The sequence below is a fragment of the Poecilia reticulata genome, linkage group LG7 (genome assembly GCF_000633615.1).
Source record: "Poecilia reticulata strain Guanapo linkage group LG7, Guppy_female_1.0+MT, whole genome shotgun sequence".
NCBI classification, from domain to species: domain Eukaryota; kingdom Metazoa; phylum Chordata; class Actinopteri; order Cyprinodontiformes; family Poeciliidae; genus Poecilia; species Poecilia reticulata.
In genome coordinates, this window is record NC_024337.1 from 13,598,938 (window position 1) to 13,611,334 (window position 12,397).

Below are 12,397 nucleotides of genomic sequence, written 5' to 3' on the forward strand. Positions count from 1 at the left end.
ATAGTTTTAAACGAAGGCAGTAGTCTCCCTCTGGCCTTCTGAAGGATTGGGTGGAGAAACTTGGAAGGCTGAAAATATGAACTTTGATTTGGAGCGGGGTTTTGTTATATAGTTTAGGGATTAGTTTAAAACAAAAGTTATGAAAATTGCTGTTCTGCTGGTTAGAGTCTAGTTAAAAGTGACTAACTTTGTTTAGTAGAAACCTGTCTCGTGTTTTGCAACTGGGGGTGAAACGAAAGCAAAAGTGTTTAAACAAACAAAAGTTACTTTCTACCACAACAGTAAAGCAGAATTAAACATGAAACCTCTCACAATTTATTTGTGTTGATTAATGTGCTATTTTTTCTGTTTATTGCTTCGAAGTACCAAGGTTTTGCCTTAAAAGTTCTCCTTGAGCACATGACCAGACGCTGCCACGACATGGGATTTTTCCATAGCGCAGTAGCACGTGAGGCTAACTTAGCCCAGCAGTCATGCCACTGCGTTTGGCACGTGCCTCTTGTGTCTGTTTCATTGCGTCAACTATAAACCTAACTTCAACCTAGCTCAGTAGTGCCCAAAATTGGTCATCAAGGACGGGCTTCCTGCATGTTTTAATTATCTCCTTGGGTTAACACACCTGCATCAAATGATGGCTGAGGAGGTTGTTACTACCACCAGGGAGAGAACTCAAACATGCCAGACCTCAGCATTTTTGGGCACCACTGAGTCCTAGCTTCATACTTTGATCAAATATATGTACAGCTGCTGTGGAGGGCCTGAAGAGCAACATACTCATCTCGAGCCGGATTGCAAATTTGGACACTTAAGCCCAATAATGAAGTCTCTTGGAGTGTTTTTTTTTTCCAAAAGTACTATATTTTGAACAAATGCAAAAACAAAAATAAACAACTTGTACAGCACAGCCTATTAACAGATGACATCAAACAAAAAGTAATAAACAAGATTAAACATATCTAAATAACCAGAAAAATATTATTGTTGCTGTTACTTGAAAATCTTGTAATATACAATTGGAGGTATTAAATATGTTTATTTATAGGCCAATCATATATTTTCTGATTTTGTTTAATGCAGTAGAAAATGTTTTTCCAGAGGTGTTCTGGTAAAGTCTTTGAGAAACAATGCACTAATGGTTAGTTTCTTTGCCAAAACATCAAATTTAGAACTTTTATTTCTTTTCCCGTAGCAAACTTTTCAGTGTGTATGTTTGCAAAGAAGTGTAAAATAAAGACATTGCTAATATGTAGCTATTTATTGCAAATTATATTATCGCTTCAACATTCAATACTAATATCACATGCTGCATGCTTTCCTAATATTCTGCAGCCCTGCTTTTGTGTGCGTGTTTCCTGTTTTGCAGATGTTGACTTTCAGCATTTGATGTCACAGCTCGGTTCATCCTGCATCTCCAGTAGATGGTGCTCCAGAGAAACTTAATTCTGCCTTTGACAATGATCTGTTGGGCAGCAACATCTATGCTGCTGGTAAATTATGGCATTACATTAGAAACTTTATTAGAACAATGGTTTTCATAAGATTGCACATTTCCAAATGATTTAAACTTTTGAGTGTCTTCAGAATCAAATCTATGGCTTATTTACAATTTTTTTTTAAGTTTGACATGTCTTGAAAACAAATTCCTTTTTTTTTTCTTTTCTACACACAAAATATATAAAAAATTGTTACCAAGGAGTTTTACTCTCAGAGGAGAAAACTAATTACATAAAAGTGTTTATTATAAATACAGAAAAAAAATCTAAACCCACGGCCCTTTTGTGAAAAAGTGATTGTGCCCCATCCCTTTTTAACAATAACTGTGGTTTATCACACCTGAGTTCAATGTCTGTAGCCACCCTGTGGGTCAGTTACTGCCACAGCTGATGTTAATAAGGAAGTTCATCTGATGTTTCTTTTTAAACAGATGTGAGATGGATCTTTATGTTGTTTTGGTTCAGCAGTGGTTCTGGAAGTGGATCTCTCCTGTAAAGGCCACTTTGCCTATTCTTTCTTATTGTCCAACCATGACCTCTGACCATAATTGAGGCCTTCAGAGCTTTAGATGTTGTTCTAGTTTTTTCTGTGACCTTCTGGATAAGTCGTTTATTCCTCTGAAGTAATTTTAGTTTAATTTGCACTGTTAGGAATGTTCATCACCGTTCTAGGAGTTCTCCTTCTGTGGATCATGGTTTGATAATGACTCTTTTAATGTAAAGTTGCTTTAAAAGTCCATTAAAAGTGCAGATTTTGAATTATTTTGAAAATATTGACACTTTAATGCAAAGTTGGCACTTTTAATGTACTTTCAATGCAACTTTTAGAGCAACTTTGCATTAAAAATGTCATTATTTACTGAATGACACTTCATGACAAGAGTAATAGACATACTTAAAGACTCCTTCATGATTATGACAGTGTCATGTCAGTCTTATGCACACCCATCAAATAAAGTGTTACCAAAATGTATTTTATTATGTGAAACATTTAGTTTTGACAGAAAACCAAAAACAGAAGAAATCTGCATGCAATCAAATGTGGATTTCTAGAATGTTATTGTTTTGATTGCAGCTATTCTGGATATAAATACTCTTGTAATGTTTCTTGAGATGAAATATGTTGTGAGTTACATAACAGACAGGTAAACTGAGCTAAACTCAGTAACTGGAACTAATGCTAAGAACAGGTTGATCTCTATTAGAAGCTAAACTAAAATAAATGACTGTTATAATTTCTCATGGTGCTGACCATATGATTACTGTGGAAAAAATCAAAGCAAAACAAATAATAACCAATCTTGAAGGGAAATTAGTCTGTCTCATGGAAATCTGGTACCGATTCTTAGAAAAATTGTTTTTCCTCTTCACAGATGACAGAATTCAGAGTCTATTCCTTCACATGCCATCAAACAGAGTACAAGATAGAGGAAAAGTGTTGTCCTTTGTGTTCTCCTGGTATGTTCAAACTAATGATGAATTACTGTCTCCGATATAAACGTTGTTACAGGTGCACTGCTTTTATTGCCTGAAGTTTGCTCATCATGAAAAAGGACCCAAATTGCTCTTAACAATAAAAGATGGTTTATTTTTCAACAGGCCACCGAGTTGAAACCGACTGTACAGAGATTAGACCTACATCCTGTCTGCCATGTACAGATAGGACTTACATGGTCATGCCAAATGGACTGAGGAGATGCACTCCATGTTCTACCTGTGATTCAGGTACAGTTGTGTTGAAACTTGAACCTTTTCTATTGTTTTTTTTCATCATTATTTTTGTTTGATGAAACCAGTTTGACATGTGTTTCTTCAACACCACAAACAGTTCTAAATATCTGCAGTGTGATAAAAATGTTACTTAAATTTTCTTTTTTTATTTTTCAGATAAATATCTTTCTCACTCCATATTGTTGCTCCTTTTCATTATGCTACTGTCAGTTACTGATTTAATTACACAGAATCAGCAGGATGCATGTCATGACTGTTAGGCTGTTGCTTGCTTGTTTGTCACTTTACTCAGGGTACAAATTTATTTACAATGTAGAAATATCTTTACAGAAATAATGATTTATCTGATTAGTAAAGTTGGAGTGCTACTATTTTGAACACACATGTAAATAATTCAGATATCTCTCCTGTTTTCAGTTGGACAAACTGATCTGTCTCACTTATCTTAAGATGTTTTGAGGTTCACCATGTTGATGGAAGTTTTTTCCATACATGTGAATGTTTTCACAGGAGCTGGTCTGAGGGAAAAGCAACAATGCAGAAGATCAGCAGACACAGTTTGTGAACCAAAGGAGGGATTATTCTGTACAAACTCTACATTACAAGGATGTGTTGTAACCCAGAAACACAAGAGCTGTAAACCAGGACAGTACATCAGCAGGATGGGTTGGTCTCATTCTCCAACACATACATGCTCTGATTTTTAGATAAATTCTGACTCTTGTACATTTGAAAAGAATAAACTGAGTTACATGTTTGTCAGAACTGAAAATCAGATCATAATCTTCTGAGTAATTTTAGGCTGATTTGTGTTCGTACAGGAACAGCCTCCACAGACACAGAATGCTTGAGCTGCACCAGTGGAACATTTTCTAGTGGAACAATGTTGACATGTCAGCCACACACACAGTAAGCTATTCTCTTACAAACAGCATGACTACAGCAGCATGTTTTACCAAAGGATTTACCTGGATGCATGTTTTTATTATTTCAGATGTGAAAAAGAAAACCTTCAGCTGATAAAAGCAGGAACAGCTTCAACTGATGCTGAATGTGGAGAAAATGGTTCCAACATCTTAGGAGTTGTGATTGGTGTTCTGGTGTTTTTTGCAGTTGTAGTTGTTGCTATATACATACAACGATATCAAACATTTACCATACCAGGTGAATGGAATAAATGCTGCTTATTATATGGGATTTTGCCTGAGCTGCTGTTATAGATTGTCTCATCAATATCTAATTGGCTTGTTTTTTTTTTTTAATTTTCTCTGTACAGTGGAAGAAATCACAAGCTAAAAATCAGGATAGAAATGTCTTATCACTGTGGATTGAATGTTCCTCAGGGTCCAGGTAGAATCAAACTGGATGCTGAAACATTATTTATACAGTGATAAGAAAGAACAGGTGAAACTGAAACTCTTCAGCCAAGGTCATCACTACTGATGTGCTACTTGACCCAGTTTCAAGCCAAATGAAGCGGAAGTATCGTTATGCAGGGTTTTGACTGCTGTGTCAACCTGGCATACATCAGATGACCGCTACTAACGAGGCCTTGTTCTTTCTGGTGTAATGGGCTGATTGTGACATGCAAATTGTCATGTGCTGATTCACAGGAATCCCGAATGGGGTGGTGGGTCTTGTAGTTATTGTGAAGGCTTTAAAATGAGACTGAATATTTACTCAAACTGGGTTTTTGGAAAGGTCGGTCTGTTTTTGTATAAGTTGGATTCGAATCCAAGAGAGTCTGCGTTTAGACAGTTTAGGGCGAGTGATTGTAAGATAAAATAGTGTTCGAAATATTAGCTTAATTTTGCTTGTTTGTAATCTTTGATTTTAACGTATGTTGAAATATTAGACTGGTCATGCATGTTTTGAGTAGGCGTCAATTTAGGTTTTCTCTTTTCCCCGTGCTGGACATTTTGGTTTAACAGTAACAATACATGAAATTGCCTGTAAAATTAATCATACAAAGTAACATCTAGCCCTAACTGTATAATCGAACTTCAATAAGATCAATATGGTGGTGTTTGTTAGGCACCTGAGGAAATTCCCTGAGAGTCAACCCCTGCAGCTTTGAATTTGAACTCTTTCAGCATCCAGGCTTACCGGGGTCAGCTCGTCCTGGGAACCAGGTCCACCTCCCTATACTGGGACTGATCCTATACCAACGGACTGAGCTGGAGATTGTGTTTCAGTTCTCCGTCTCACAAATTGTTCTCCCAGTGCAAGCAGTGATTGAGATAGGGTGAGAGATGTTGGATTGAAGTTGATTTCAATCCAATAGTTGTATCTTTACATAGTTGTCTCTTTCATTTAATGTTTGCATCTATTTTCTGCTATTGCTAAATGTTGTATTCCTACCCATATTAAACAAGCATACAAAGACAGTCATGTGGTGGACATTCCTTGTGTGTGTTGCACTATGAGGTTCTCCGATAAGTGTAATTGTGGTGTTCGCATGACATAACTGATGCGAGGTTATAACAATAGCTTAGTAAAACAATAAAATATACAAATGCCTTTCCTGCGACTTTCAAGTCGCAGGAAAGGTAACCTGAGAAAACTTTAAGAACAAGTTTTGAACAAGAGAACAACCGTTAATGGGGGTGGTCTGAGGGACTTAGTTTAACTCAGGCAGCTAGTAGTTAACCCACAGAAGGAAGAGAGGAGGAACCAGATGAAGGTTGATAGACCTCCAAGTGATCCCAGCTAAAAAGCTCTGAGTGAGCTAGGCCCTAGGCTGGATGATGCTGCGGCCTAGGTCTTAGGGCTGCAGCACTCTTCTGCTGAGAAAAGTCCTGACTTTAACAATTTAGACTCATGGGTTAATCAATATTTAACTAAATCAGTACGGTAATTAGATTTTTTTTTTTAGCATTAAATCATGGTTTGATTGAAATTTGCAGTTTTTTTTAAAAGATCACATTCTTAAGTGCATAAGTCATATAGTAATCTCAAAACTGTTTTAGTTCATTATAACCAGGGGTGAAAGTAAAGGGGTACGGCAGGGTACTGCGTACCCCTAAAAGATTTAGAGGGGGTACGCGTTACCTGCAAGAGAGGAGCGGCTGTCTGCTGTAAAGAATCAATGGATTCACTGTGCAGCCGTGAGAGCACCCACTAATTAGCCGTGACTGATTCGTTTTTCAAGAACAATCTAAAACACAACTTAATCAGTTAATAAATAACTTKTTTCCCATTTCATATTGTTTCTGAACTGTTCGTGCTTTGCTAGAGCAGCGGTGCGATATGTCGATCGCGGAAGGTTGAGTCAATCTCGGCATTAAGAGACAAACTGAACACAGCCAGGAGGCTGAGACCAGCACGTCCTCTGACTGGCTTAAAACGTTAGTAACTTTATTAAAGAATCCAGGGCCGTGCAGAGACCACTAAAGGGGCAGGTGCTCAACAACAAAAAAAGGGCACATCAAACCGCATTCTAGGACAGATTATTAACAAAGCCTCTCAGCTTTCAAAGTTTAATAAACAATGATAAATTACAAAAATGTGAGATATACAATCAAAGCTAATGAACATCTCCATATAGAGCATAAAACTATGCATATGTAAGATATTTCATTAGTAATTTCTTTCTGCAGGTCTATTTTGTTATAGGAAAGTATTGCAATATTCAAACCCGCAATTTAGCARGATATGTAAATCAGAGCTGAACCACCAGACATATTTTGTCTTTACAGAATTACACTATTAAAAATATAAACAAGGGCACAATGCAACCTTTTAGTGACTGTAATCTATAAAAAAGAGCTGCCTGTTTTTTGCAGTGGAGATGAAGACGATCCATTCAGGAAAGCAGAGCTGCATCAAACTTTAACGTGGAACTGCAGAAAAAAAACAAAAGCAAATATTGAATTGTTAATGCATGTCACCATGAGAAAAGCCTACTGAGTTTTGCTTAAAAAAAATTAAATCACACATTTTTGACTCATGAAGTTAACTCTTTTTTGCAAAACAAACTTATTTGCGCTTGTCAGAAATCTTTTCTTTCTATTCTAAGTTTGTTTGTTCAAGAGCTACCAGCTTTTAAATATATATGTTTTTTTTTGTCATAGTACCCCCAAGAATTTAAAACTACTTTCAACCCTGATTATAACCAAAGTAGTAGAAAACTAATCAGAAAAAATATTAAGAATAATGGATGGGGGAGGCAAGAGGTGACAACGAGCAACAGGTAGAATTATTCCGGTCTCAACAATACATAATAACACAACTGTCAGATTGTCAGTACATCCCCATAACCATTTCCATTCACACACAACATGCTACTGTCTGGGCCTCCAATTACTATGTCTAGACCAGTGGTTCTTAACCTTTTTTGAGGTACTGAACCCACCAGTTTCATATGCGCATTCACTGAACCCTTCTGAAGTGATAAATAAAATATTATTTTTCCCCCAAATTCAAGACATAGGGGTGACCCAGCTAGACTATACTAGACTAGACTCTAGTTGGGTCACCCCACGATCACCAAGTCTTCTTAAAGGTAGAGTCTCTGAGAACAGTTCTTCAAAATATAATCAGTGTTTTCAGCAAAGTTGAGCTGACTGTCCAGGAACGACCCAAGGTATTTAAAATGTGCCACAGTTTCAACAGGTTGGCCATTGAGAGAAACTGGAACCACTTTAATGTCTTTTTTAGATAATTTAATTAGCTCTACATTCTTAAGAGAATGAAAAATTAATAATAAATAATAAATACTTTGCGGTATTCTGATTTAGTAATGTAATTATATTAGTTGTGTTACCACCCCCACGCCACTAGAGGCAGTAACAACCCCGAAAAGATGCGACTAAGGAGCAGATTTAGAAGTACACCCAAAACTACAGAATTTGGTAAAAACTGAGTTTTGCTTTAGTAATTAAAGACAAGTTAAAATCCATACTGAGAGTGGAACTCCTTCAATCAGGGCTCCTCCGCAGCTCTGATTGGCTAAACAATGTAACGTGATCCTCTAAAGCAGGGGTCCCCAAACTTTTTTCTGTGAGGGCCACATAACTTTTTCCTTCTCTGGTGGGGGGCCGGAGTCAGTTTGTAACAGAAAAAGTGTGACGATTGCAGGAGTGCCTAAATGTAAGAATATATTGTTTTCCAGAAAGCACAATCAAATAACTCTCTCTGGGTCCTTCACAGAACAAGTCAGGAAATAAATAAATAATAACCAAATAACCCTCTCTGGGTTCTTCACAGAAAAATCCAGGAAAGATTATAGTCTGTATTTTCCGGACTATAAGCCACAACCCCAAACTTTTTTTTTTAGTTTTTTTTTAACCAACATACACATATAAGCCGCAGATATCTCTGCCACTCCAGGTTTTCCGCCCCCCTCAGCAGCAGCAGAGGGGAGCAGACACCCAAAATTTGAGTCATAACAGGTCAATTAAATATCATATTTGTTATGGTTGAAAAAGAAAAAGTTGCCAAGATTAGATTTAACAGAACTGATTATGGTAGTTTCCGAACGGTAACTGTAACAGTAAAAGTGCTGATCCTTCGTGTTGCTACTAGCATGGGCTAAATCAGTGGTCCCAACCTGTTTATTACCGCGGACCGTCAAGACTTGGAAATTTTGTTGCGGCCCGGGAGACGGGGAGGGGGGATGAACAGTCAGATAAGGCCAGACTCTAGTTTGGTCATCCCAACTAGAGTCTAGTGTTAAATACTGAACACTAAATATTCAGTATTTAGTGTTCCCACTAAATACTGAATATGCCCTATTTGGGTTGTCTTGGCCTTTTTATCGCAGCCTGTGGGGTTTTCCCTGACTGGGAACGAGAATACAACTTGTTGAATGTGACAGGTAGCCAATCAAAAAGTGCGGTGACGTCAGAACAGAGGGGAATCCCAAACAGCTAACATATCGCATAACTGAGAGTCCGGTGGATATCAAAGATGATATGTGGAAATGTTTATTATTAAATCTAAAGGTCATTATTATGTTTATTCAGTGTCGTGAAATCTGGTATAAGCATGTGAGATCTGTCTAGGTACACGCAGAAAACGGGTTAAAGGCCCGAGAGATAATAGTAAACATTGTATGATGATTTAACAATGATTATGGTTTGTAACAGGTTGAAATAACCATACATATGCCAATGAAGGAATGTCTGTAATATGTAATCAAATATATATGTTCTGTACCTTTAATCAGTTGAGTGTTATAATGCATTGTGGAAAATAAGGGTTGAATAACACGATTGTGGCATGTTAATCAATGATTATTAAAGATTAAGAATAATGTGTAAGGAAGGGAGATCATGAAGTAAAATGTTGATTATGTTTTGTGAGGAGAATAAAACTCAAGATGAGTCACTGTATGCTGAGCGAGGGTGGGGCAGAATCAGAAACAGATGGTCAACGCAAAACAAGGGAAGTGCCTCGATGAGGTAAGGAGGCAGAAATGAGTCATCAGAGGCTTGGGGAAGATTGGGGCTTTCCGCAGACAGTGCCGCAGTAAGCAGGTGCTGAGGTAATGCAGCCCTGCCGCAGTGAGCAGGCGCTGAAGTAATGCRGCCCTGCCCAGTGGACCGCCCTGAGTTGAGAGCTTAAAAGCTGAAACACAAGGCAGAAACGGGGTTCTTCGTCCCCGGCGCAGAAGAGGAGCCAACAAGAGGAAGCAGGCTAAAGACCAGCGGAGGACTAAACCCCGGGACCGAGGAAAAAGCTCAAAGACTTCACGCCGCCAAGAAGTTCCACCAGCCACCAACCCTGGTTCCAGATCCGACCAACTCCTCTGCCTCTACCCAACGCTCTCAACCCTGCCGCAGCCGACTTGGAGAAGAGACGGAGGTCATTTAATGACAAAGATTCTGCACGTTCGAAAGACAACGAACCGCTCTGCTCCGCTTCTCTTCAGAAAGGGGACTTTGCTCCGGCTGGACAAAGACTCTGACCAAGGRCATCTAAAGATTACAGCTGCCGAGAACAAGAACCATCGGGTATGAGTTGACCTGCTTCCCCCAAAGCCTCGCTTAGTGAACTTAGTGACACAGGTTAGGGACAAAAATAAGGATAGGGTGTGGATGATATATATATTTGAATCTGTTATATAATTACTTACTTTGTAACTTTTGGGAAATTAACCTGCCTGTTATATGCCCCTGCTAAAGCTTGCTTAATAAAACTATATTCTAAAATTCCAATGAGAATTGTGAACARCGAGTTTAATTGTGTCAGTCTTAATTATTGTCGGTTCTCCTGATTATGGTAAAGTCAACATACATGATTCTAAAGATAGGGTGGTTTTGTGTCTTCCTCTGGTGAGTGTTAAAATAATGACCCTGGGGCTTAAATCTAAGTCACTGAACCTAATCTAGCCGTTAACAAGTGCCGTTACATTAGGAGAGGAGCTACCGTTAACAGGAGTGGTTGWAGGGGTTATGCAGCTGTGAGGGCTACTCAGCTGATTGTTCCTCAACTGTAAAGGGTCATAACTTCTGGATTGAAGGTAGTTAGAGCTAGACGAGTCCTTTCCGACCCCAGTTTAAATAGATAATTCTCCACAAACTATCGCTAGGGTAAGACCCAAGTTTTGGGGATTTTCCGGACTTGTTAGACAGAGAACTAGGCAGTAGTGAGTCCTAAGAGTTGTGAGGAGTAGGCGGGACTTATTATTGGGTAGTAACAGACATCAGTTAAAAATGTTAACTATGAAAAAACATGTTCGCCTCCAAATCATAATGCAGCAAATAGAGCGGCTGCTCCAATCGTCTTTTATCCACCGCCTTTTATTTTTGTTACATCTTTTATCTCTTAAAATGAATCCACAAACTATCACTATTGCTTCTACATGGTCATCCGTGTTTGGTTATTCTAAATTCCCGCTATGTTGGGGGTTTTACTGGATTATCCTCTGGAATCGGGATGTTCGTGCCATGTAGCTGAACACGAACCGATCGAACCAGTACTTTTATCAGCTCGGTGGTCACAGAGGTTTGGAGAATCAGCCGACAATTCTTAAATTGTTCCGTCTAAACCAGACTTAAGACTCACAAGCTCTACTCCTCTTCTGTCGACCACAGCCCAAGCGCTCTGACTCTGGTCGCTATGGTAACGTTYATATATCCCTTCAAAATAATATACAGAAGCACCACAAAAACGAACATTTTACTTTCGTGAATATTTTAACTCACGATACTGAGTAACGGGAGCCCTGAGCTTGTGTCTCTGCAACGAGACGGTTCCATCTGGGAGTGATGGGAGACAATAACACCCGAAGTGTTGCTTATATCCACAGCCTGCTTGGTCTCTACGTGGTGAAGTAGCTTGAAGCTTCATTGCCTCATTAGCAGCCGGTCGCCGCATGTTACGTAGAGCGGGTTTATAATGTGGGAGTCACCAACCGGTCCGGGATAAATCCATTCTCCTGTCTCTTTTCTGGGCCTTTTCCCCTTTGCAAAAAAACTTTCCAAAGACATCTGATCTGTTTCTTACTCATTTTTGTTGCGAAGTGGGGTGGTTGGTGGTGAGGAGAGACGCAGGACCCAGGATGTAGATGAAATGATGAATTTATTGATGAAGCTCACAGTCCAGAACAGGCAGCACGGCGGAGAATTAGGGAACACCTAATACCGTTAGCAACTGACAACAGAGACTGACAAGACGAGCTTATGCCGACACAGGACTTCACAGTTCTACTGTGCCGGCAGACAACTATACTAGACAACGACGTAGACGTGCGACGTTAGACAGTAGACAAGGATCTGACGAAGAACACAGACAACAGGTGGGACTTAATACACACAGGGGTAATCAAGGGAACGAGACACACCTGGGAAACAATCAATGGGAAAGACGCAGAGATAGATTCACAGGGAACAGGACCACACAGAAAAAACTCAAAAATAAACACACAGTAAGACGGATCATGACAATTTTGCTGTTTGTGGGCACAATGTTGGCGCGCAAGTAACCGAGACTTCCAATGATTCACTTCCTGCTAAAGTGCCCCCTGGTTGTTGAAGAAAAATCCACATATAAACGGCTTGTAGTCCGGAAAATACGGTAAATGAAAAAAAATCTAAATGCTCTCTGGTATTGTTCAAGGGGCCGGACCAAATGTGGAGGCGGGCCGGATCCGGCCCGCGGGCCATAGTTTGCGGACAACTGTTTTAGTGCATCACACCACTAAAAATGTTCAACTGCTGGACTAAAAG

General features: G+C 39.1%; 1 protein-coding gene across 1 annotated transcript; it reads left to right on the plus strand.

Annotated features, from left to right (window-relative positions):
* The first annotated feature begins 1,454 nt into the window (after positions 1-1,454).
* LOC103467969 (uncharacterized) lies at positions 1,455-10,186 on the plus strand. Its single transcript, XM_017305647.1, has 8 exons — positions 1,455-1,487; positions 2,867-2,951; positions 3,093-3,218; positions 3,735-3,890; positions 4,046-4,133; positions 4,219-4,324; positions 5,318-5,469; positions 9,838-10,186. Exons 1-8 carry the CDS (start codon positions 1,455-1,457, stop codon positions 10,184-10,186), a joined length of 1,095 nt encoding a protein of 364 aa, XP_017161136.1.
* The last annotated feature ends 2,211 nt before the right edge of the window (positions 10,187-12,397 follow it).